This window comes from Passer domesticus, chromosome 1 (genome assembly GCF_036417665.1).
Source record: "Passer domesticus isolate bPasDom1 chromosome 1, bPasDom1.hap1, whole genome shotgun sequence".
In the NCBI taxonomy this organism is placed as follows: domain Eukaryota; kingdom Metazoa; phylum Chordata; class Aves; order Passeriformes; family Passeridae; genus Passer; species Passer domesticus.
In genome coordinates, this window is record NC_087474.1 from 78992506 (window position 1) to 79018719 (window position 26214).

General features: G+C 39.0%; 1 protein-coding gene across 1 annotated transcript; it reads left to right on the forward strand.

Moving 5' to 3' along the window:
• Positions 1-24765, forward strand: KDSR (3-ketodihydrosphingosine reductase). The gene is made up of 10 exons (XM_064426769.1): positions 1-275; positions 7251-7340; positions 8441-8497; positions 13338-13403; positions 13543-13638; positions 14612-14803; positions 16507-16590; positions 18929-19012; positions 20793-20894; positions 21259-24765. Exons 1-10 carry the CDS (start codon positions 168-170, stop codon positions 21376-21378), a joined length of 999 nt encoding a protein of 332 aa, XP_064282839.1. The 5' UTR covers positions 1-167; the 3' UTR covers positions 21379-24765.
• The last annotated feature ends 1449 nt before the right edge of the window (positions 24766-26214 follow it).

The following is a 26214-nucleotide window of genomic DNA, read 5'->3' on the forward strand; positions in this document are numbered from 1 at the left end:
GCCTCCGCGCCGCGCTCGCTCCCGCCGCGGCAGCGCCGTCCCCGCCGGTCCCGCCGCGGCACGGGCAGCGGACGGGCGGCCCCGCGAGCCCCGCGCCGCAGCACCCGCCCCAGGAGCCCGGCCCCCCGCCAGCCCGCCGCCGCTCCTCCGCCGGCGCAGCCCGAGCCATGCTGCTCCTGGCCGCCGCCTTCATCGTGGCCTTCGTCCTCCTCCTCTACATGGTGTCGCCGCTTATCAGCCCCAAGTCCCTGAAGCTGCCCGGCGCGCACGTCGTGGTGAGTGCGGCGGCCCCCGGGAAGGGCACGGCGCGGGGTCCCGCTCCGCCGCCGGAGGAGGCAGCGGGCGGGCGCTGCCGCTCGGCCTCGGCGCCCGGGGAGGCGGCGGGACGGCTCCCGAGCCGCCCGCCCCGCGCCGGGAGAGGGAGGGAAGCGGGGAAGGAAGCAGGGAGGGAAGCAGGGAGGGAAGCCGCTTTCTGCGGGGCGGGGGCGCAGGCTGGGGGCAGTGCCCCGCTGGCATGGCTGCGGGAATCCCGCGGCAGGAGCGGGAAGGGAGGTTGGAGCGCCCGGAGCGCGGCTGGCGGCCGGGCAGCGCCAGCCTTGGAGTGCCCGCGGGTCCGGGAGGAATGGTGGAAAGCTGGCGGCGACACCCCGAGCTACCAAAACACCGGGAGCCACAGGTCCCGGGTGATAGGGAAATGACCTGTCCCCACGGCTCTGACAGCCGCTGCGTGTCCCGGTTGGCTTGAGGCGATGGTCTGAGTCACCATCTTCCAATCTCAGCGCTGGCTTTTTGAGACATTCCTTTTGTGTTCTCCAAAGCCACCGGTTACCTGGAGTTTTCTTTTCTTTTAGCATCTCCCAGGGCAATGACGTGGTGTGTGTACACACGTATAAACCAAAGGCCAAATCTATTATCTCCTTGGGCTAAAAAGCCAAGTCAGGTATGAGGAAATGGGAAAACCAATACAAAGGAAGTGGTCAGATGGCACTTGGGCGCCCTTTCATCTTTAGGCACATAGATATGGATGTCTTTGAGCAACATTTTGACAAGCTGGTAGAAGGAAGTCTTTGGAAGAGCGTACTGTTGAAAGAATCCATGAGTAGTACATCACTGGAAGTTGTATGAATATGTGGCTTGGGAAGAGGGGGGCGGAAAAAAGGGGAATGCTACCCAGTTGTTTTCAGAGGCATCACAAAATAGTAAATTTGAGCACATGACAGCAAATTAGTTAAGTGGTTCAAAAGATTCAGCGTCCTCGAGTCAGCTTTCTTAGTTTATCTCCAAATCTCCACGGTGTGTTTTGCGCAGAAAAGCTGCAGTTTACTGTTTGTTTAAATTTACTGTAAGTGAGTAATTTTGGTTTGGTTTTTTCATTATTATCTTTTGGAGTTCCTCTTTGGAGGATGGAGCTGTCCCCAGAATGATTAAGTTGCAACAGTGCTCCCCAGTTGCTTTATGCAGTAGGTGTTAACTTGGGTGCTTTACAGCATCGTGTTCTGTGTGAGGTGTGTTCAAGGTTGCATTAAGGTTCTTGGGTTATGGCTCTTTCCCTGCAGGAGTAATGATTATTATGGCAAAGGTGAAGGAGATTTACACACTTGCTGTGACTTGTGAAGAAATAGAATAGCAGACATAAAAAGTGAAATGGATTTTGGTTGGTTTGTTTTATTTATTTATATATGCAGTGATTACATGGAGTTTTGTTCATTCTGTATTTTTTAAAAGCTACTGTGCTGGCTCTTCCAATCAGAAGGGTTAATTTAAACAAATTCACATTGAAAACTATGAGAGTGTTCTTGTTGGAGAAGCCTCTCTGTAACCATTGCTGCTAATTAGCAGTTTAAGCCCCATTTGGTACTAGTAGAAGTCTGAAAAACAGTATTCCTGCAAGTCCTCTAAAATTAGGAGTTCAACTGGAAAACTAACTTTATGAATATATATGAATACACTGATAATGAAAAATCTTACAGAAAGGCTGTAAGATATATCCGTCTTGATGATGCAAATACAAATATGCAGGCAGCAGTTTTATTGATGTCACCACCTGTGGAACTGCTTATTTTGACTTCAGTTATGCTCCTCAAGTGTTTCTGCAAACTAATGAAATATGGAACAGTTGGCTTGAAGGTCACTGGTTTTTAGATGTGTAGATGCTGTTAATAATGCTGGACACTTGCACTTGTGGATTTCAGATTCCCTAATATCATGCATAAGGAAAAGTATTGGGTGATGGTAATGTAAATCAGAAATACTATTCAAGAAGACTTCCCATGTTGTGTGTGTGTAAAGTGAATTCTTTAATCGTATGGTGGGAGTGAACATTCTCTGCTACTGAAATGACTGAGAGACTTCATGAAAATATTTAAGGACCGTAACATTGTGCTTCTTTGAAGTCTTCTCACAGAAAAAGGTCAAAATCTGTTTAAGCATCAGGCCTCAGTTAAACCCACTGTTGAAATAAATAAAAGAATGACCTGCAAATTGTGTATATAGCTGGCTGAGCCCTTTCAGCCCTTTCAGGGTGAGTGATTGTCATTGCACACTATAATTTTTCAAAATATACCTGAATAAATTGCTTTACTGAAGCAGAAAAAGTCAGTCTTCTCTAGAAACATTTCTTTCTATGGGTCTGTTGAAAATATAATGGAATCTGTTATATTTCTGAAGAAAGGTCATTGGGCAATTTCAGAAGCTATTACATACCAGTTATTGAATTTTCAACTTAAGTCAGCATTCTTTTCACTTTTAATCCTTCAGAAAAATTATTTCTCTTTACTCCTAGCAATTATGGTTAGGAGATGTTTGAGTTATGGCTGAATAACTTACTCTGGCTGCCATTTGGGATAGGAATTTGAAGCAGAAAACTTGAGGGTTTTTTTCCTTTGTCCTCTCCCACAGTCATTTGCACATTTGCGTGATGGAAGCCCTTGCTGTGTTAGGCGAGACATAGTTTCTGGAGAAATCATAGAATTCTAAGAGTCCCTTTTTCTTAGAAAAGGAGTGCTATTCAGAGTGAGAGTCTAGAGAACTCCAAATTACTCATCATCTAATCTCATGGGTTGCTCACCCCCTCTCCCCCTCGTCCGTATCTGCTATGTATTTTCTTTACCCCATCTAGCACCATTAAATGGTAAGGGCTTTCTCTGCTCTTAAATTGGCTCAGGCATTAAGTTTAGCTTATTTTAAACAAAATGCTTCTTAGATGCTTAATACTTTTTTACTCCTTGCATGACGAGGAAAGCATTCTCAAAGAAAGGGTGTAAAAGCTATTTTTGTGCTGCAAAGATGCGGCTTCATGTGCTGAACTTCTTTGTGCTTTGTGATTCAGAAGGCAGCTTAATACCTTTATTATTTTGCCATTGGCTTTATCTCTCTCCTTTGGTCTCAGGCTACAAACTAGCACACGTCAGGGATTCTGTGAGAATAAGCTAGTATTTTGGTAGCTGTCTGTAACAGTAGACAGGGGTATGAAAATAGGTTAAGGCAGTCACCACTGCTGCATTTGCATTGAGCTCACCCGGACCACATTTGATTTTCCTTTGTCAGGGATGTTACACCTGCTCTCTATCCGTGTTCTTCCTTAAGTTTCTCAACAAAAGTTCTTCAGTGGTGTTTAGAAACCCCTTGCTTGAAATATTAATGCTAATCTTCTCCCCTTGTTTCAGGCTTAATCTTTCTAAAACCAAGTTGAATTTCTGAGAAAACTCAAACCCCTCAGGTCTCAGTGTTGTGAATGCAGTTATCCAAGTTCAGAATAGCGATGGCAGGAAGCGGAAAGACATTACCTGCTTGGGACTGTCTCCCATTCAGTTTGACAAGGTCCCCTTTTCATGTGGATGTAGTTCAGGATGATCGTGCTGAACCCTCCTGCACTTGGGTCATCTCTAGTCCAGTAATTTCCCCACTTCTGTGCAGAACCCAGCCTGGTGACTGTGGTCAGCTGTAAGGAAGGCCCATCTTGGTGTCTCACACCATCGTTCCTGTGTTGGGAGTGATAAGATCTGTGGTTTGGACACATCCGAGTGGTTCGACAAGAGGTCATTCTGAGTGAAGTCAGGCGTGCTAACCACTTAGAGCCGATTAAAGGCACGTTCTGTTTCAGTAGAACCTTCTTTCAGAGCACTATCTAAAAGCATGAAGCCTGCTTGCATGCAGTTCTCAGTGAAAGTTAATAAATTCTATTGGAGATGCCATATCAAGTCTTGATCATTCCTGATGACAGTTCAGTTAATTTGGATTTGGACTGTCTCGTCAAACGAAGTGAATTTCCAGTATCTCAAATTTGAAGATCTAATAGATCAATTCTCTGTACCTCATGCCACTGTTTCCACTTATAAGGGGGAAGTAAATCCTGTGACTCTTAAAAATTGAACTCTGTTATTAAGGATCAAAGCTCAACAAGTTGGAGCCAGGTACTTCTTGGCATACATAGTTTGGTACCTGTTCTTTTTAAGCATAGAAACAGCTCAGTAACACTGCTCAAGTTCTGCATTCTGAACATCTGAATTAATGCTAAGGTTTAATTGTGCTTTCTTGTCAAAATACTAATCTGTGGTTTGAGTTGCACTGGCCATATTTTTATTTTTGTAACTCCTCTCAGGCTGGGTTACACTAAAATTTGAAAATGGGATCGGTGGCAATTCAAATGTCCAGAATTAATGAAATGCAGTACCAGTGTAGAACCATTAGCCATAAGGATAAGTAATTGTAATAATGTTGTCTTTAACAGAGTAGGTGTGTGCTCTTCTGTTAGTTCTGAGCATGTTAGGAACTTACATACCTAACAGACCTCATAGATTTGCTTAGGTTAACTTCATCATAGCACAAAGCAAAACTTTCACTGGTGTTGGGGATTTTGTTTGCTATTACATTAGCGCTCATGGTGAATGTTTCTTAAAGATGTATTAGTAGCAAACTCCCACATGCTTGTAGCAGCCTCCCACCTAAATGCTAAAGTTCCCAGCTAATTGATATTGCACTTTATCATCAGCCAATCTGACATGAGCTCTAGCCAGTGTTCTTGGGTGTGACTGTAAATAAAAACTTCCTTTTTCTGTTCCTTGCATGACTTCAGACATTGTTTTTCTGAAGTGAGCCTTAGCGCTGTTTGACAAGCTGGAGGCATGGTGCCTGTATCTTCACTGCAGAGAATTCCTCAAGCACTGCTGTAGTTGACCCATTCCTGATAGTTGCCAGTTTGTGCTGGTAGTAATCAACTGTCTCACCAAAAACTGGAGTTGGAACAGTCTTCCCTGCCCATTGATTAGTGCTGGTGTACCTGCTGCTGATCTGTGGAAGCATCTCTCACATACTGTGGATCTGAGGTCTGCCTGAATGTATCAAACTATTTTAACCTTTTCAGATATGTATTGAAATATTGCAATCTATTTCAAGAATTTCAGTGTATTTGTTGCTTCTTTCCCTAATGAATCATTAAATTAATTCTGTGATTCTGCTGAAGTCACAAATCAATAATTGCCACTCACACTCTTATGGGCTTATTTACTATGAGAGCTGTCATTGTTGGTTCATAATACTACAGAGAGGGTTTTGCATTTCCAGAAGAGGACACACATCTTGGAGTTACCCCCAAAGGCTTGGGTAGTGTGAAGCTGAGCTTGCAGAGTCAGAAGTTAATCTGAAGGAGTTCTCTCTAATAACAGAGGACGCCTAAAGTGCCAAAATTAGTCTTTGTGAGTGCTACGCCCATTCTTGGCCCATTTGCGGCTCAAGATGAACCAGTCAAAAACTGTGGATTGTGTCGAAAATGTTTGCTGGGATTATTTTATTTGCGCTAAGCTGTTTTTGAGGCTAGTGGTAAAATACTCAAATGAAAGAAGAGTTTAGTGACTCATGGGAATGTACTTCTGACTCTTCTGACTTTACTGCCTCCGGGAGTGGAAAGAATTTTGAGGATAATGCATCTCTGAAAACAAAACTGAGGCATTACCTAATGAGGAGACAACACAAGGCTTTTGACAGAATGTGTAGTTAGAGATTGGGATCTTTGCTGGTACATCAATTAGCTCAATGCCTCTATTTTCTTAAAATGCAGAAGGTAACCTTTCACTGGAGTCTTTGTAAAGGTTTTGATAAAAAGCGAAAGGTGATGATTTCCAAAGAAATCTGAATTTCATCTTCTTCCAGTTTCTTCTGAACTCATTTCATCAATGTGTTTTTCTTTGAAATAACTGCTTCTAGGTATTTTGTTCCAATATTTTCTCAATATGAGTTTTAATATGTTGTTTAAGGAAAATTCAAATAACTTCAGTATATAAGGAGGATACCAGTGTCCTAGAACCAACGGCACATGCAGGGTGAGACTGATCCAAGTCACCTAAAGATGTCAGGACAGACATTTTTATTTTAGTCAAAAAGAGAAGTCAGGATTGCCATCTACATCTTGATCCACAGGCAGTTCATAAGTAGGTTTATTGAGGGTAGTGAGAGAGGTAGTAAGACAACCTTCACCTGTATATTGGTATGATTTGTCAGGGTACATTCCTGCAGCATATGATGCAGGACTGTAGCCATCAACCTGTATTTGTGTAATATTAATGAAATATTAACTTCCTGTTTGCATATAAGACTATCCAGGTGTTGCAGCTTGGAGGAAGAAGAAGTGGTTATGGAAATTCAGGTGGTGACATCCTCAATAAACTGAAATAGCAGGATGGCATGGGGACAGTTCAAGGTTCTGACTGGGGGACCGAAAAATACAGCAAAAAGGGCAAATTGTTGAATTAATAGGATTTCTCCTTTAATAAGAAAGAACGTGTTTTCTGTTTATGTTTACACCATGACGTCTTCAGAAAACAATCTGCAATAGCTGATTTTACAGTAATTTCTGCTGTGACCAGGTATGAAGGGACAGTGTGTAATGGCACTATCGTGGCATTCATAGTGATTTCAAACTTCTAACAACGCATTTTTAGAAGCAGCCTACGAACACGTGAGAGCACCCACGTGGGAGTGGTCTAACTGTGCCTGACAACAGAAATGACCAAAAATGACCACTGAGGTAAAACTGGTTTTGAGGCAGAAACACAGGCTCACTGATCTATTCAGGTCTTATGTTTCATTCATACTCCATAAGTAAGCTAACCTTAGTGCATCTCCTCTACTTGTGTCTCATCGGGTGATATTTTAACCTCAGTATGTTTTTAGAATTTTCATGTGATTTGACTCATACATATGTGAGAAGGGATGAGAATCGTGGACTAACACTGATATTTTCAAATAACTTTTAGGTAACTGGAGGCTCCAGTGGAATTGGAAAATGTATTGCTATTGAATGCTATAAGCAAGGTGCTTTCATAACACTGATTGCAAGGGATGAGGTAAGTGTATGTGTAACTTTACTGGCTAAACTGTTCACAAAATCTGTATAGGTGGGGAATAATTTTGGAATTGATGGTTATTCATACTACTTCAGTGTATATTTTAAGGGGACCCTAAGCATTCCAAATTAATGCATTTGAATAGCAGAGGTGGCTATCTTTTTAATAAGCATAGCCCAACATGGAATTTGTGATTAGCTTGCTTTAAAACTTCACCAGTTCTGTTGCTTTTGTTATTGGTGTTTGTTATATCATTGTCTAGATTTGTGCCAGAGAACAAAATTAGGAAAACCCCTATATTGGTTAAAACTGTGGAATTTCCCTACAGTAAGTGACATGTGGGAGTTTAATCATCTCTAAAATTCACAAACTGTACTGGTGTCTAATCAGCATTATATCATATTTTTTACTAGTGAAAAACTCTTCATCAAGACAGCTTTGGAAGAAAACTCATTGCTTTGTTGGGTTTTTTTATTGGTGTTTTTTAACTAAGAGGTATTCAGAATTTAATTGGAATTACTCTGTTTTCATAACAGGCTGTTGTTTTATTTGTTGCAAAAAACCTAATTATTCTGGAAATAAAAGCATTTCATTTTTGGGGGCCCTCAGTCCCAGCTGATTTGAGAATTTACTTACACTTGAGAGCTTACTTTACATAATCTTAAATGTAGTGAGAATTGAAAGAATATGTCTTGAAAGGATTATTACACTTTGAATTTACCAGATTTTTGGGATTTGATGATTTCATGCCAGTGATTATTCTGCAAGAAGGTTTATGTAATATCACATAAATATAAAACAGAGCCAAAATAAAGGAGAAGAATCAATACCTACAGTTTTAGGTGCTCTCTGTTGCATGAAACAAAAGCATTAAATCTGTGGAAGTCATTACTGCTTTAGAACACAAAGTGAAAAACAGAGAAGTGAGTTCTTGATAAATTTCATGTTTTCATATCTTTGTAAGTCTTCAAAATGACAGTAAAATGCTGTAACTACTTGAGGATAGCTTTGGGGGGCTTTAGGGTTTAAGCCTCATTGAAGCACTGAGGACTAATTCTGCTCTCAGAACTATGTTTCTGTTGTCCTTGTGTCCATTTCAGAACAAGCTGTTGCAGACGAAGAAGGAAATAGAAAAGTACTCTGTTAATGACAAGCAGGTAAGGTCACTGCCAAGGGGGGCTGTTGTGTGTTTTGTTTAACACAGTGACTGCAGTTCACTGGTCCTGTGTTTAAAACAAAGCTGTTTGACAAAACTGAGTGAGGACTCAGTGTTTGGATTCAGGAATACCAGTCTGTTTACATGAGATGTTTTGAGCTCTTGCTATATTTGATGTTGCCTAGCTAGTGCATTAGCTTGCTTTTCTTAGAAAAAGATGTCTTCATCTGTAGGTGTAGAATGCTTTTTTGGATAGCTGCAATTTACTGTCACTTGATAGGCATTTTATTCTTTCAAATGAAGTGGAAGATCCAAATATTTTTTCCTCAAATACCATGTTTTTTACAATTCATAAATACAGCATCTATCTTGGGAAAGAAGTTTAGTTGCTTGTTCCCAGGTTTATTTCACTATATCATACTTTTGTTGCTTTTCCTGAGTAATTCCTGTACCGGTTACACAAGTTAAATATGTGAAGTTCAGAGACTTCTAAACATAGAAGCTGCTTTACTGAATAGATAATGCACTTGTGCATGAGGGCAGTGGTTTGGAGCTTGCAGAAGTACTAGCTTGGAATAGCTAAGCTTGCTGTGTTCAAAACATGCAACCTTGAGGTGAAATAGTAAAATAATTTTTTCTTACTACTAATAATGAAGGGGAGAGGGAAAATAGTACTGAAACTATTAACATCTTTGATTTTTTGTCTTCCAGAACTTTGTTGATCATAAAAGTAACTTAGTAACTAAGTTCCTTTCATGATCACAGATAAAAGTAATTTATTTGCCCATAATTTTTAGGAGGCCCTCAGTCCCAGATGATTTGATAATTTACTTACACTTGAGAACTTACTTTAAAGTTCTAAAGGACTTCAGAGATTTGAGTTGATAAACCAGATATTTCTGTTGAAAAGAAGCAATGAAAAAAGCTGAATATTTGCCAGCAAAAATGTTAGTATAGTAGCTGATACAAATTTTTTTAATACCTCCATTTATAAGATAAGATTCTGTCTTTGCTTCCTTATACTTTTATCAAATGGCTTGAGCTGTTTCTCTTTCTTTTCTGTGCATGCTGCCTTACTCAGATCAACTTTGTTTGAAAATCTAAGCCATTTGAGGTGAGGAGAAGCTGTATTTTGCCCATTAAAAAAAATCCTGATAACCATTTTCTTTTAGCTGCTCTAGCAGTTTCCCAAGCTTAGCATTACAGTTAATCCCTTGTCAAACACTGTGTCAGGATGTTCTTAAAATCTGTCCTAGCTTGATAGATGCTGACTTCTAAAAAGACTATTATTTGGTGCATGTACCTAGGAGATTCGGTGCAAATCTCCAAAAGCACCTTCAAGGCTGAGCAAGCTCCAGTGTGGACTCACTAGGACTTTTGTTGCAGAAGCAGTTTCAGGCTTGCAGCCAGGTGCAGCAGTTGGCAGTGGAGGTGGCGGGCAGGCTGGCTCCTGGTTGTGGACGTGGTCTCTGGGAAGCCTGGCTGATCTGAATGGAAAGGACAGAACTGGAGAAGGCAGGGAGTCTGGGGCAGAGCTGGCACTGGAACAACAGATCAAACGCTGTGAAGTGACAGTAGATGAACAGAGAAGCTGTACAAAAGGATTACTGAAAGGCTGTAGAGAAAGGTGATGCCTGGTATAGGTAACATACACTGACTGTAACCTTTAGTAGGTCACAGAATCGTGGAATGGTTTGGGCTGGAAGGCACCCTAAAGATTGTCTAGGTCCAATTCCCCTGCTCTTGGCAGGGACACTTTCCATTAGACCAAATTGCTCAGAGCCCCATCCAGCTCGATCTTAAACACTTCCAGGGATGAGGCATCCACAGCTTCTCTAGGCAACCTATGCCAGTGCCTCCCAGTAAAGAATTTCTACCTAGTGTCTAATCTAAACCTGCTGTCTTTCAGTTTAAAGCCATTTCCCCATGTCCTATCATTAAATGCCCCTCTTCAGCTTTCTTGTAGGCCCCGTTTAAATACTGAAAGGCAGCTGTAAGGTTTGCCTGGAGCCTTTTCCATGCTACACAACCCATCTCTCAGCCTGTCTTCATAAGAGGATTGTTCCAGCCCTCTGGTAATTTTTGTGGCCTCCTTTGGACTTACTCCAGCAGGTCCATGTCCTTCCTTTGCTGTGGCCCCAGGGCTGGGTGCAGGGTTCCAGGTGGGGTCTCACCAGGGCAGAGCAGAGGGGCAGAATCCCCTCCCTTCCCTGCTGCCCACGCTGCTTTGGATGCAGCCCAGGACATGTTTGGCTCTCTGGGCTGGGAGTGCCCGTGGCTGGGTCATGTCCAGCCCCTCATCCTCCAGCACCCCCAAGCATCCCCAAGCCCTTCTCATCAGGGCTGCTCTCAGTCAGTTCATCTCCCAGCCTGCAGCAATAGAGGGGGTGGGGGATTGCCTCAATTCAGCTGCAGTACCTTGTACCTGGTCTTGTTGAACTTCATGAAATTCCCAAGAGCCCACTTCTCAAGCTTGTCCAGGTTCCTCATCCTGTCCTTAGTGTGGTCAGTTGTACCATCAAGCTTGGTGTCACCTGCAAGCTTCCTGCAGACCAAGTTGTCTGTGTCCTTGAAGACACTGAGCGGTCCCATGTCAAGAGGCAGAGATCCTCAGGAAAGATTACTCTTTTCTTGGGCGTGTGCTGTCACTGTTCGGCTCTTGGATACATGCTTGAAACCAAGTTGCAGAGTCTGGCCTTTAACCTTTCGCCTTTGCATGTGATTTGGAGTGCTGATGGTGCAGCCTCTCTGGATGTAGGTGTGCACCACAGCAGAATCCTTATCCTTAGAGTTTTTTCCCAGTATTTTTAAAATCCTTTTCCTAATCTAGAATATTCTCAGTTATTTTACTGGGGGTAGAGTTGATCTTTAATTGGGGAAGGCTTCCTTAATGATCCAACATCATGCAATATTTAGAACAAAATGTAATGAGTAGGGCTGGGCATAAGACTACTTCTGGTGTCCTAGATATGGATCTATAGTCCATTTTTTGAGTAAAGGTAATTAGTATATGGTAGCAGAAAGAATGTATGATAATAGAAGCAAAGAGGTGAATTGTAAAACATGGTAATAGTCAGTAAAAGCTGTGGTAGTTCCTGAGTGTGTTGTACACAGTGTAACTAATCTATGAAATCTGTTAAATTAAAAAATTGCTCCAATTTCTATAGAAAACTGTGATTTACTTCATCTCCTCACTGATCTTGGCAAAGACATCCAGATGATAATTCAATGTTGTTTGCGTTCAGCTGCTGTTTTGTTCCCAAACTTACGAAAAAGATAAATGTTTTCAAAATGTAATAAATGCCTTAAGGGGATTCCTGCCAATAACTTGTGCCACAAGTTTACTCTGCTGTCCAACTACACACAGTGCTGGGAGGCAGGAATAGCCAACCTGCTGTACAGGAATGGCAGGCAGATTCTGTTTATGCAGCTAAGAAGTGTTACAGTCTGACCAGGGGCAGGACTGAGGATCCCTGGCTGCCAAGCAGTTAGTTACGCTGTGGTGAGCCTTTTTTTGTGTGTGTGTGTTTGCCCACATGCTCCGTGATAAGTGGTCATGAGCACACTTTTTACAAACTACTGATGACTTTGTCTTATTTTATCTCTGACTTTTAAATTAATTGACCAAAGTAACAGAAAGGATAGAAGTTGGAACAAGAATACAGGAGTCCCTCCTATTATAGCAATAGGAAATGGCTTTACTGTTCAAGATGAGGAATTGCCCTAGAGCTCTGTTGATGGCTTAGCAGAGAGAGTAGCTTATTAACACCAAACATGGTGTTTGCAGCAGTCTTACAGTTTGGAAGTGGTATCCCAAAAGAAGCAGTGCTTCCTTTGGCCAGAAGTTGCTTTGAAGATGTTTGAAAACTTAGATTCTGAGACCATCTTGCTGAAAGTAGTCAATAACTTCCAAGGAAAACGGGGCCTAACTTTTAGCTGCAAAAAACCATATTGCTATCACCTGTTTTCCTTCATCCTGCCTGCCCACCTCTCCCCTCTGCTTCTTTCTTCCCTGGTTATTTTAATTTTTCTGTATTTTTCAAACTAAACCTCTTAATGTCTGATTTTCAGACAAGATGTAAATATGCACACATGCCTTCACTTTTTTAGATATTTATGACACTGTGCAATGACTCAGTTTTTCATAGAAATTTTACTTTCATTTTGTCCTTGAGGTGTCCCAATTAAATATTATGCAACTAGGTTTACTACTATTCTTAAAAGAAAAAAATCATGAAATAAGGAGGGAGTGTGCATTGCAAGTACTAAAATTAGTGGGGTTTTAACACTTGCTTTCTAAATTTTGGAACAGATTTTTTTTTTTTTTGCAGCGCTGGTACTGCTGTTTCAGGGTAACATTACAACAGTGCCTTGCTATGAGGTGGAAAAAACCCCATTTTTTCTTTAAAGATGAGCCTAAGCCATACAAATTTTTTAACTTATATTTAGCTGATGAAAGTTAAACATATCACAGGGGAATTTTGATTGTCTTAGTTAAAATAGCTTTTACTAAACTTCATGTAAATAACTCGGTCAATAGTGTCTTAGTACAGTAAACTAGAAATTGTACTTTGCACATGAGTCACTGCTTTGAAGATCATGAGGAGCTTATTTGTTCTTAATGCAATCGTTATTACACTAGAACCTGTGTGTGAGGGGGAGGAGCTTGGAGGTAGCAGAAACTGCTTTCTTCAATGTGCCAGAAGGCAGAATATCTTGTCAAAAGACTTTTTTTTTGTGGAAAAGATATGACATTGGGCTTGTTTAATTTTGAAAGGCTCTAAGACAACAATTACTGGACTTGGTGTGTTGTGAAAATGGGCTTTCACTTTCTTTTCTAGGTTGTACTCTGTATTTCCGTTGATGTGTCTAAAGACTATGAACAGGTGGAGAATGTTCTAAAACAGGTGAGAAAATAACTGGTTCACCTACATAGCTTATCTCTATGTGTTGTATTTCTGTTGGAAATAGTATCTTATTTGGTGTGATGATATAGGAAGGTTTTTTCCTCATTAAAAATATCTTAATCTCTGTCCCCTCTTCCAGGCTCAGGAGAAGTTGGGGCCAGTTGACATGCTTGTAAACTGTGCAGGGACATCAGTTACAGGAAAATTTGAAGATATTGAAGTGAATTCCTTTGAAGTGAGTGAGCATACTTTTTTATTTCATCATATGATAATTTCTTATTTAACCATTCTAACAATTAACTTGCATTCCTGTGTCTGTAGACTTGAACAGTGCTACACTTGACTTGTGCTAGCTGTCAGAATCTCTTCAGATTTGCAAAGGTTGCCTCTAACTTCTCCCCTAATGATTTCACATAGTTTCATTTTTTTCTGTTGAAGATTTTTCAAAACAGTTTTTAACCTGTTTAAAAAAAATGCAGAAAAATAAACAAAAATCAGTGTTCACTTCTGAGATGGATGAATTGTTTCAGCTTGAGAAGCTGCTGCTCTGATTAAAAGACAGAAAAGCAACCCCAAAACACCTGTATTTTGGTTACTTTTTGCCCACAGCCCTCAGGCCTCCATTCATCTACAAACACCGCTGAATCATCTGAAAATACTAAATGGGCATAATTTTATAATAAATTTGAATCATCCATTTTATTGCTTGTATAGGCTATCAGTTGTGTTTTATGTTTTGTAGAGAATGAAAGTAAAGACTTCCCTTTATCCTGGCAAAGAATAAAATCTCTGAAACTTGTAAATACATAGCATTTTTCCTGTTTCCTGTTTTAGAAAGCTCTTTAAACTTTCAGTATGTTTTCATGCATCATGCATAAATAGATTGCTTCCTGGAGGCTGTTCAGGTTAGATTTTCCCTGAAATATTATTCTTTCTCCTTCGAGGCCATATGGTTCACAGTATTATCAGGATCCTGGATGCTATTAAGACTTACAGGATTTCTTTTGGCTTGGAGTGAGATTTTTAGCTATAAAACAGTTTATGAAGCAGTAGAATAGAAAACAGTTGTTTCTTTTGCCAGAACAGATCTGGTGAACTTGATTGTTAAAGCAGACTGAAGCAGGGGTTTTTTTGATAGATGAGACCAAACAGCTGAAGAATTCTGGATCTGAGGCTCAAATACCCCAATCTTGATGTTGTTTGTGCAGAGATTAATGGCAGTCAATTACCTGGGCAGTGTTTACCCCAGCCGAGCGGTGATCGCTACCATGAAGGAGCGCAGGATGGGAAGGATTGTCTTCGTGTCGTCTCAGGCTGGGCAGTTGGGCCTGTTTGGATATACTGCTTATTCTCCCACGAAATTTGCTCTTCGAGGCTTGGCTGAAGCCCTGCAAATGGAGGTATGTGTGCAACGATTTCAAGTAATTTTGGTTGTAAGCAATTTCGTTTTAACTGTCCTGTTTAGCACATGACATTTTCATTAAAAAAAATGGGGGAGGCTATATTGTGCAGCATTGCCAATATCTGTGTGTTATTTGCCCACATTTGGCAGCAGTATAATGCTATTGCTGTGCATGGGTTGCAGAAGCTAACCTGATTTCAGTTGCATAAGAGGAAATAGATTGAATCTGTTCCCAAAAACTGAGTATGACCAGATGTGCAAACATCTTTTTAATCTTTTATTTTAATTAAAAGGACTAGATTTTTAAGACTTTTGATTAAAAGCCTTCTTCAAGGTTCTAAGTGCAAAATGCTATTGAAGATATCACATGGATGCATGAGATTGCCAGTTTGTTTGAGTGTCCATGGTAAGTGGTATGTGAACCATATGAAACTGTAAAACTCCTAGGCTAGAATTTGAGGATTGTCCACCAAAACAAAAATTGGGTTTGCGGTCATTCACCCTGCTATATTTTGATATATATGAGCTTTTTATCCTGCAGTGATTTAAGCTTGTGTTTAAGACTAAAACCAAACGAACACTGTTTTCATTATTCAGTGGAACAAGGTGAGTAAGTACATTGTAGTAAGAGAGATAAAACTGACTTGAAAATTACTTTTGTAATTTTCCTGTCAAGAATGTATATTTGAGTAATTACATGTTTATATATAAAATGCTTTTGTTTGGTTCCAGACCCTTGCATAGTCCCTGTCATATGCCTTGATCAGGATAAGAATGTGGGGTAAAACTGCCTCTAACCACTTCTGGTCTGCCAAATAGAACAGTGTGACTGCAGGGTCTTTCTTCAGACTGGTGACAGATACTTTTGTGAAGACTGAATTATTCAAGACTAAAAATAGGGTGTTTATGGGTGTGTGGTATTTCAGGAAGTGTTTGCAATATAGAGTGTTTCATAATATAAATGAAAATGCTCAGTCTTTTACAACATTTTGCTTTATCGTAGCCTTCTGAATATTTTCATTAAAAGCTTGGGGGTTTTTTTGTACTGTGGTACAGATTTGCAGTTTGAATAGGATTGTAGTAAGTAGTGTAATTCTATGACATGTACATACAAATACATAAATAAGTACAATCCTTGATGTAAGACTTTCCATTTTCCCTCACATTTTCCAATTACTTTTTGTCTCCTTAGACTTTGACCTCTTGCAAGTTTATACCATGGGTTGAAAAGCCTTGAGACTTGAGTATACCTCTTAAAGATAACAAATTTGAATTTTACATTTTTGTTGTTGTTTTTCCTCGGTTAAAGCGTTTTTGGCCTTGTGTTTATAAATGTTGGGTGCTGATATTTGACAGTGGTTTCATCTTCTTTTAGAAATTGAAATTGGTAAAATTATAGACCTGAACTACTTTAATATTCTTCCTAAGTGTCTTGAAAACCACCAAGATTCATCAAATAATTTGCAAAGTTTTTAGGGCATTTTATTAGAAAAAGCACCACAGCCACCTTTTAAAAATCTTTGCTGTTTTGTTTCAGTTGACAAAGCTGCAAGTCTTGAAATTGATGAGTACTTAACCCTAGAAGCAATCTGAATTGTTGCTTCCTAAACTTATTAATTAGAAGATAAATAGATGAAATTATAAGGGACATGTGAAAGCTGTCAGTATTAAGGTAACACTTAATGCTTTTGTAAAACACAGGTAAAACCTTACAATGTCTACGTAACAGTGGCCTATCCTCCAGATACTGATACTCCTGGCTTTGCAGAAGAAAGTAAAACAAAGGTAAATTATCCTTCAGTTTTTGAAATCAGTATTTTTAAAGCATATTGAGATTTTAAGAAGTACTCTTAAACACTTCAATTTTACCAGTTTTTAACTATGCAGAGTTATATAACTTGCAGGATAATTTTGTGTAGTTTCTTGTTCTGAGGCTTTCATACTTGCCTTTAAGATCTGAAACATTGCAGAGTATTCGTGCATGCAATCAGAATATTGCTGTGGGGTGGTAAACTATAAAATCACTATTTGTTTTGATACTAAAGCTTAATTAACCGAAAATAATATTCCTGTTTTGCATCTTCAGTAATGTGTGGCTGTTGTGATAGATGTGACACATCAGTAAACCTCAGTTCCTTCAGTGGAGCCTGCAACCAGATCAAATTGTATGAATGCATGTAATGACCCAGTTCAGGAATGGCTGTTCTCTAGTATTACAGTAGAAGGGAAACTCTCTGGCACTGTGTTCATAGTGGAAATGACAGTATCACTTTTCAGAAGGATGTGTCAGCAGCAGGAGGCCTTTTTCATTTGGATTGCCTTAAAAGTGAAAGTTTTCACCTTTAGTCACATCTTGTCATTTGCTATGTCCATACATGTGAAGTATAATTCCAAAAATCACATTCAAGCCCCCTGTTCAGACTACAGCATCAGGTAACCAGAAAAAAATATCTTTATTTTTTATTTGCATACTGTGAACTAAAAATCTGCTATCTAAGACTATCATCTTTTCAACATGCACCATCACATACAATTGGAAATTGAGTTTGAATTCCATTTTGTCTTTCACCCTTTGAATAGGAATCAGTAGGGATTGTATAACACAATTCTTACTTCATCATTTCTTGATACAGATATTCTCTATTAAATGTATACTCCCACACATCCGCATAAAGTGCCAGAATTAGACATCTGCAGATACTTGTACAGCTTGCATATTCTCTAGGATTTTTAGCCTATTTCAGGGCACCAGCAGGCACCAGGAGAATGTACTGTTCGTCTAAGATTTCTCTTTGAAAGAGATTCAGAGAATTTTATGTTATTTGTCAAAAAAGTCTTTTGTCTTTTAGGAGAGAATTATGCTTTGTTTTAGCCTATATGACCTCTTTGGATGACTTGCTCCTAGCATGATAGTGTACCTTAAATCTCTGCAACATTGCATGGCTCTGACATTTCAGATACTCATTTATTGTTGCATTTATTTAATAGTACTGAATTAATATTAATATTCAGTACTACTTAGAACATATGCCTCCATCTTGCATCTCCTTATTTTTCTCTGTAGTTATTGAATATAGTAAAAAAAATGTCAGGAGCTAGGATACAGCTTTCCTGTGTTTATTCAGTAAGCTTCTTTTTTTTTTGAGGTAGCTGCCTCACAAATGACAGCCATGCCTTGGCCAGCTGAGTAGCTAGATCCAGCATTTAATGGCTGATTTCTGCCTGCCTTATTCCCAACATGTCATTAACTTTAGCTGTCGCTCCTGAACAGCTGCTATTTTTTCCCAGATTTAGAGTATTTGAGTTACTGTTGATATCCCTATATCTCATTCAGATTCATTTGATACTGGCCAGTAAGCTCAAAAGTAAATAAGGGGCTATGAAATGGAGATCTGATGACATGAGCCATATCACTGTAGGAATGAATGTAAAAGGTATTTGTATGTGATTTGTGCTGACAAAGGCACTGATGAGCTCCTGGCCACCCTTAAAATACACATATTAAAAATAATAAAATTCAGTGAGCTTGATTGATGAAATCTCATAATTCTACAATATAGGGAAATAGGCCTTTTTCTATGAAATTTAATTACTGTAGTACTTCAAATTGATGATGAGAGACCTGTAGTTGTTCAACTTTTCCATAGAAGTGCTTTTAAAAGAAATAATAATCCCAGAATTAAACTAATCCCAGTATTAGAGTAGGCCTGGAAAAAAAAAAAAGCAGGCTGTTTTATAGGATCTTAAAATATTTCAGGTCTATCTTATACTTCATTTCTGGCAAAAAAACATTAATGAGCAAATATAAGTATTGAGGAAAATAGTTAAAGTGTTTGATAGCTTCTACTGAAAAAAAATACTTGGAGGGACAAAAACCCAACTTTCATGGAAGTAATAAACTATATACAAAAAAGTACTACTCAGGGAAAAGTATAATTTCCCTTTGTAAAATTGGACTATTATTTATGAACATGCTATACCTTTGTTTAAATGGGTGTTTTAGGTGACACGTGCTAGCAGCGGTGTCATCTGTGTCAGAAGACCCACACCCAAAATTCGACCTTCATGTTTTTCTCTCCTGTGTGTGCTTAGTCAAACTTAAACTGGTGTTTTTCTATTAAAGCCCTTAGAGACGAAGCTGATTTCTGAAACCTCATCTGTTTGCCAAGCAGAGCAAGTTGCCAGAGTTATAGTGAAAGATGCCATAGTAAGTAAATTGTGTTTTTTGAGCATGTTCTGTGTTGAAGAGTCTGGAACTGAGACCATAAGATAATGGCTAAGCTAAATGCAAAAGCAATTAGCACAAAACAATTCTCTTAGGTTAGTTTGAAAAGAGCTGTTTTCTTTATTCTTTTTTTGCCACTGTGCCCACAAACGATTTTATACAGTCTCTCAGAAGTAAAAGGTATCTGAAGTTGTACATAGACACATTAAAATGATGCATCAGTGTGATGCAATGTCTCAGGGATGGATTATGACTGACTTGAAAGCACTAAACTACTGACTTTGTATGTATCAATTACCATTTGTCTAACCTCAAAAGCTTGTTGTAATCTCTTACTTTTCTTGAAGATGAGTTCATATAAAAATAATTTTACAATAAAGAAAGGCAGTTGACCTTTATTGGCTTATATCTGAAGTATGTGATTTATGAGTGATTAAAATACATAAAATGCTGTTCTTAGTGTATTGCCTTTCTGAGGATTTTTTTCAATGTTTTGTGCTACGCCTGCATGCTAAATGAAGCACCTCAGAATAGAAACAAACATGAAATTTCATGATTATAAAGCACACCCATTGAATCCTAAAATCTTCAATTACTTTGCAGTTCCAAATACTCTTGATATTCAACATGGTTTACACCTACAGCAGGTGTTCAGTTGTGATGTTTTTACAGTGTTGTCACAAATACAGCACATAAACATGAAATTATGTCTGATTTTGTTTTAAAAGCAAGTACTACCTCAACAGAGTATTCTTCTCTGGTGATTAAGGAAAATTAATCTCTTCTCTCATCTTAAGCATCTGGTATATTTATACCATGCTTTCTACACTTTGGGTCATATATTAGTTCAGACGTGGTCTTTATGCACTCTGGCCCTGAGCAGAGAGACTGAAATAGAAACAAGAAGGTGTTTGTGTACTCTCAGGTATATGTTGGGAAATAATCAGATCTAATAACCTCTGCTACTTTGCATAGATTTACCCCTAACCCTGAATCAGGAACTCCACCTTTTCCTTTTACTTCCACATTCCATAGATTTAGTCCCACAATGTTTCAGAAAGTCTGTCTGGCATAAAGTCAAATGAAAACAAATGAGCGAAGCCTGGGAGTAAGAGCTGTAGGACTGCAATTTTACTGTTAAGTAATTAAAGTTGTTTGGTTGTTTGGGGTTTCTTCCTGGTATCTTCCCCCCGCCTTTTCCCTCCTCTGAATTGCCTAACAAGCTGTGTCTTGCAGTTAAAAATCCTTGGTGTAGGTGAAAGAGAACCTGCTACCTCTAGCATTTGAAATACACCCCCTTGCAAATCTCATGTGATAAGCAAGCTAATTTTAACAAAAGGCAAGCTGTATTTGTCATACAATTACAGTAGTGGTTGGTGATCTGATAGAGTTAGGGTGTCATTTGGTTTCTGAAATATGCTTATAGCTGTGAAGACTGTCATGTATTTTCTTTAGAAGTAAGAAGAAATTTACAGCCTTTATATCTTGTAAAAAACTGCAGTAATTTAGCACACTCTCTCTAAAGAGAAGTTAGCTTCCTTTTCCGTTTTTAAATGAACGCCTTTTAGAATGTTGCTGTATAGCCCAAAATATTTTGGAGTATTTTGCTTCTTAATTGTGGCAATATTTTTTTACAATAAAGTATTTGTTGTTAGCGATGTCAGTTATCTGTGTCCATCAAGAGTAGCTGTTGAAATAAGACACATCGTGATTTGCCACAACTGGGGAAATTACTTGTTGTTTTCTTAATCCTTCCATCCAGCAAGGGAACTTCAACAGCTCAGTTGGATCAGATGGTTACATGCTGTCAATATTGACAAGTGGAATGTCACCAGTCACTTCTATTACTGAAGGTCTTCAGCAGGTAGGATTTGGGAAGTACCTGTTGTCATAATTTCTGGTAGTTCAAAACAATTTCAGAATGTAGAGCATGATGCAAAAATGGATTATCTTTTCTTCAAATGGCTGTTAATGCTGTGGCACTTGGGTTTAGGAAACTGCAGTAGTATTTTCAAGCTGAAGCGGCAAGTTGGTGACTGAGCTGAAAGTATTCACTGCTACTCAGTCCTGAGCTGTAACATAGTCAGCTTGGTTTGGTCAGTTTGTTTTCTGAAAGTTATATAACATGTCTGCCTAGAACTTGGGGTTTCTAAAAAATTTTATGAGTCAATAATATGGTGGAATCCAGGATCCAGAATGAATTGAAAGCTGTTTCTCTCTGTTTCCAGGTTGTTTGCATGGGCATTTTTCGCATCATTGGCCTATTTTACCTAGGAAGTTTTGACAGCATAGTTCGTCGCTGCATGATGCAAAGGGAAAAATCTGAAAGTGCAGATAAAACTGAGTAATCTTTACTTTGAGTGGAAAGAAGAATGTCAAGCGGTCCTGGACAGCTTGCTGCTTAAGTGGGACTCAGTTTTGCTCCTGAAGGATTTAGGCTGGAAGTACTTGCATGTGTGACAGAGGAGTCCCCTCAAAAGCTATGAAAGAAAAAACAAAAGTACAAATCCAGAAAATGCCAAACTATGCAAAAGTGTAAATGAGGATTAGATAACTTTTTTTTTTGGTGATTTGAGTTGGAAAGAATTTGGAGAGCTCATAAGTGATCTGCAGAGTAGAATTTGAGAATGGACTATGTGCGGTAATTCTGGACAAATACTTAAGTTTTCTCACTTTGGTGCTTATGGATGAAACAAGTACCATGACAGACTGGGCTGAAGTAGATTGAAGTCCCCTGAACAAGTTGGTACCTTTTGCTAACGTTTTGGGACTGCATTTGATTTAGAATGTTAACTTTTCCTTTGGCCAATCTACAGATCCTTCTGTCAATGACAGCTTTCCTTATTCTGTCCAACATACGACTGTGGAAACCTGAAGATGGCAAATATGTTTGTATGATCCAAGCTTTCTCAGTGTGGGAGTAATTAAAAAGTATGGTTAATATGTGCATACTTTCTAAAGGGAGATGAAGAACCCGTTCCCACAGAGAAATGCTAGGAGATGTGGTCGGGTCCATAGCTCTTCTGGCTTTTGAAGTATGTTGTGAACAACAACAACAAAAAATCAAACCAGTATCAAGTGTGTCAGTTATAACTCAGCATTTTAAGCCATTGAAACAATGTACAATTTCTACAGATACCTAATCTGCCAGTTTTTCCTCTGGAAAGTGGCTTAATGCTACTGTTATGCACATTAATTTCAAAGCTGCAAATGATGAGCCAAACCAGTAGTTGATGATAGAATCAATTGTAATTAAAATGCCGGGCTCTTCCAGTAGCAGGAATGTAGCTTTTTAAGGCAGAGGGGTCAGGAGGGGGGAGAGGTGTATGTCAGAATGGCCTTCCACACTGCATTTTATCACTGCACGGAAAAGCTTTCACATGAGAAACTACATAAAATGCTCTCCTTATATGACCCACTTCTAATTTGTTTCATTTACATTATATGAAACAAGGCTGCTCAATAACTGCTTCAGAATACACAGAACCCAGTGGTTGTTTCTAATAGATCTCGTTTAACACTGAAAAAGCTTGATGCATAACAATGATGTTTTAAGGGTGCACTATGTATACAGTTTATTTAATGGACCACTATAGTATAAGTGCCTTGTGAGCTGCTTTTTTTTTCAAAAGCTGCATATTTTGTATTTGTTAGCACTGCTGTGTTTTCAATGTCATATTTCCATTTTCATTCAGTACTCTGAATCTAAAATTATGTGTAAAACTGGGCACTTTCACTTCTTTGACAGTAATATTTAACAACCAAAATAGGCAAAATTGATTGCTTTTGTTAAGAGATTCTCTGTGTCTATTTAAGAAGATGCATTCAGTTAAACTGAGATAAAAATTAACAGGTGGTTAACTGGAAAACCTTAGAATGTAATTTATTGAGGCTAATTTTTTTCCCTCTCTGAATTAGGTTGATCACTTTTCCAATTTTCTTCACATAGACTAAACTTGCTTTAATACCTGGTTATAAACATATTTTTTTGGAGAGGATCACATTGGCACTCTCATTTTAAGTGGTGAAAATTCATTGCAAATGTTGAGGCACTGTTGAATTCTTCACAAAGCCTGTGTTTTAGGTCCTGCCTCCTGATTTTGTTTAGATATGTGAAGTTGTGCATGCCTATAGTATAATATTAATTTTGAGAATATGGTGTATTCCTGCATTTTTAAACAGCTTGGCTTCAGTGCAAAGAAATCCAGTGTGCATTTGTATTTCCTGTGCTGCTTAATGTGAGTGACATAAAGGAGCATTTATCATACATCCATTGTCAACATTGCTGTGTTTCTTAAAGCAACATAACAATGCTATTCATAGAATCATGGAATGATCTGGGTTGGAAGAGGCCTTACAGATGGTCTCGTTCCAACCCCCCTGCCACGAGCAGGGTCACCTTCTACTAGACCAGGTTTTGCTTCATTCAGCCTGGCCTTGGAACACTTCTTCAGACCCTATGATATATGTTATCCTTGTTTTAATGCAAATCAAATATTCTTTTGACCACCTGGAAAAGATACCAAAATGGGTGAATTGGTTGTTGTAGTTTGAAAGAAATGCTTATGTAAGCAACTTGATACCAGCACAAGCTTGAAGGTCAGGACTTAAAACCAGTAAGCCTTTGGATGCTTGAATTTTTGGATCTTCAGCTTGGAATGTTAAAGGGTTTGTGTTTAAGAAACATGACCCAGAAGGTCAGAGCACACACAACACTATGACAGCTGGGCCTCTAAAGCTTTCAGGTTGGAGATGCTGGATCGCCACTCGCCTCCCAGTCATGACGGATAGAATTCAGTGCAAGTATCTGGATAAGTAAGACTACCAGGTGAAAGTTATGGCCCTGACCTACAGACACCTCAGTTTTGCAGACCTGATTTTGCATAGTCTAAGTGGTTGTCTTGACAGTGAAACTGTAGATTGAACCCCTCAGCAACTGTGGAGGTTGGAACAAGGTATGGTTTTAAAGCAAGAAGCATAATATTTTTCACTGTTCTAGTTTCTGCTGTTGCAAGTTAATGATGTTAATTTTAGCTGATAAACTTCTCCACTGTTTTACTGTCAAAACAATGTAAATTTTCAACTACAGCAACGTTTGGTGTAAATTTTGGTTTTTTTTATCTACCTGCACATTCTCTATCTACCAATGTAGTTATTTTAAGGTCCAATATAAAGTGAAGGAGATGCCTTGTAATCTTGTGGAAAAATGTTTAGCAGTTGAAAAACTCTTGCCAGTTTAAATGTTACAAAACTTCTGCATCAAAATGTTTTAGCAGTGTATTAGATCCATGAAGATCTTCAAATAGGCTTTACTTTCTACTTACTGTCTAATTGTCAATAATTTAATCACTTGTGCCATATCATTTGCTGTCTTGTCTCTTGTTTTCTTGGTCAGCCTTTAAGATTCAGTTTAGGCTTTGATAGTCTTTTCCATTCCATGTAGTTTCTAATGACTGTTTGCTTAATATACAGATTTATTATAATTTTACTTCTAGTTTATTTCACCAAGGTGTTCACGTGCAATTTAAATAGATCTAATATTTTAATAAGGAAAAATATATAAGTGAATAAAGTTTATTTGCTGTGAAAAACTCTAGGCACTTTTAAATGGTAAAGATATATAGTGTTATTTGTAAAAAGAAACTTTGTGCTTACTGCGACATCATTTTTTGTGCCAGACCTGTAAACTAGTTTTCATATTTTATATTTCTCAAAATAAATGGAGAATCAACAAAGCTTGTAACTTCTAACTTCTTTGAGAGGATAAAGAGTAATGGATATGTTCGTTTGCAGGGCTTTGGTGTGGTGGGGTTTTTTAGTTTGGGTTTTTCTTTTTTTAAACCCGAGATTAGCTCAGCAGGAGTCTCTTTAGGACAGCAGAGGAGGCAACATGTCCTTCCATTTTAGCAGCTTAGGGCAGAGGTAAAAAAGGATGTGAAAAATTTGACTGAGCATTGTCAGCAGACCCAGTATCCTCAAACTACAATGAAAGTGAGATTAAATTGGCAAAACCTGCCTTTGTTGCTGGAGGTAGTGCCGGTATGTAACCAGTGTTTGTGCTCTCTGGAAGCGCTCGAGAATCCTGAGGAGCCGAGCGATGCTCATTCTTCCCAGGGGAAAACAATAGAAGTAATAGTTAGGGCAGATGTCTTTCTGTACCAGCGCTGAGCACGCAGCTGCGTAGAAAATCACTGCATTATGTTGGAGTTCTGTGGTAGGAAGGGCTTGAGTGTGTAGCTTGCCCCCAGCATAATAGTGAGGGGAAAATAGTGCCAAGATACTTATTCTCAAAGTAAATACAAAATCTCAAATGCTCAATCTTTTAAAGAGACATTTGTATTAAATTATCAGAGAGACAAAATCAAAGATGGATTGAGGAAAGCATGTGCTGTCTAAAATGTGTTGCCGATGTTAATCTTTTAGTTCCCCAACATTCTAAGTTTTGAAATGGGAGAAGGCCATTTTGCAACTGGAGCTCTTGTTTTTTTCCAGTCCAGTACACGTAGCAGGCCAAACTAGATTGCTCCTCAATTTTTTTCATAATTTAGCCTTGTAAGTGAAATAAGATTATCTTGTAGTTCCATTTAATTGGGTTTGTTCCTGCCCAGCCAGTACCAGGCACGCTGTAGAGTAGGGGTGTGTGTGATTGTCAAAAGCTGGTAGTAAAAACCTCATGAAGTAATTTCCTTTCCTCTGTCACTGGAGGGAGACTTCAAAAGGTGACTGTCTTGCCATGCCTCTCATTGTCTCTCTTACTACTTTCAACCTTAGTTGCTCTAAATTGTTGGGAAAGGTTGGCTGTGGGTGATGGTTTGCGGTGGGGGGAAATAATGCTGGTAAGCTTTTGGATGAAACTTGCACTGAAGGAAGTGGAAAGTGCAAATTTTTATTTTTTTTTTTAACCCAAAAGATGTGTATCTAATTTTTGGAGGGGGGTTGGGGGAGAATCTAATTTGATGTGGGAGATTGATTTCATATACTTGATTGGGAAGGTTTGCTGTTTGGGGAAACCTTGATGAATGTAATACTAAGTCTCCTCTGTGGTAGAATACCACCAATGCAGTCTGAAATTTTCTTTTTTTAAGTTGAAAACAAGTTTATTTTCAGCTTGGAGGGGAATCCCCATGTTAATTTTAAACCTTTCCAGTTCTAATTCTGAAGTTGATTCTGTAGTCGTGCTGCTA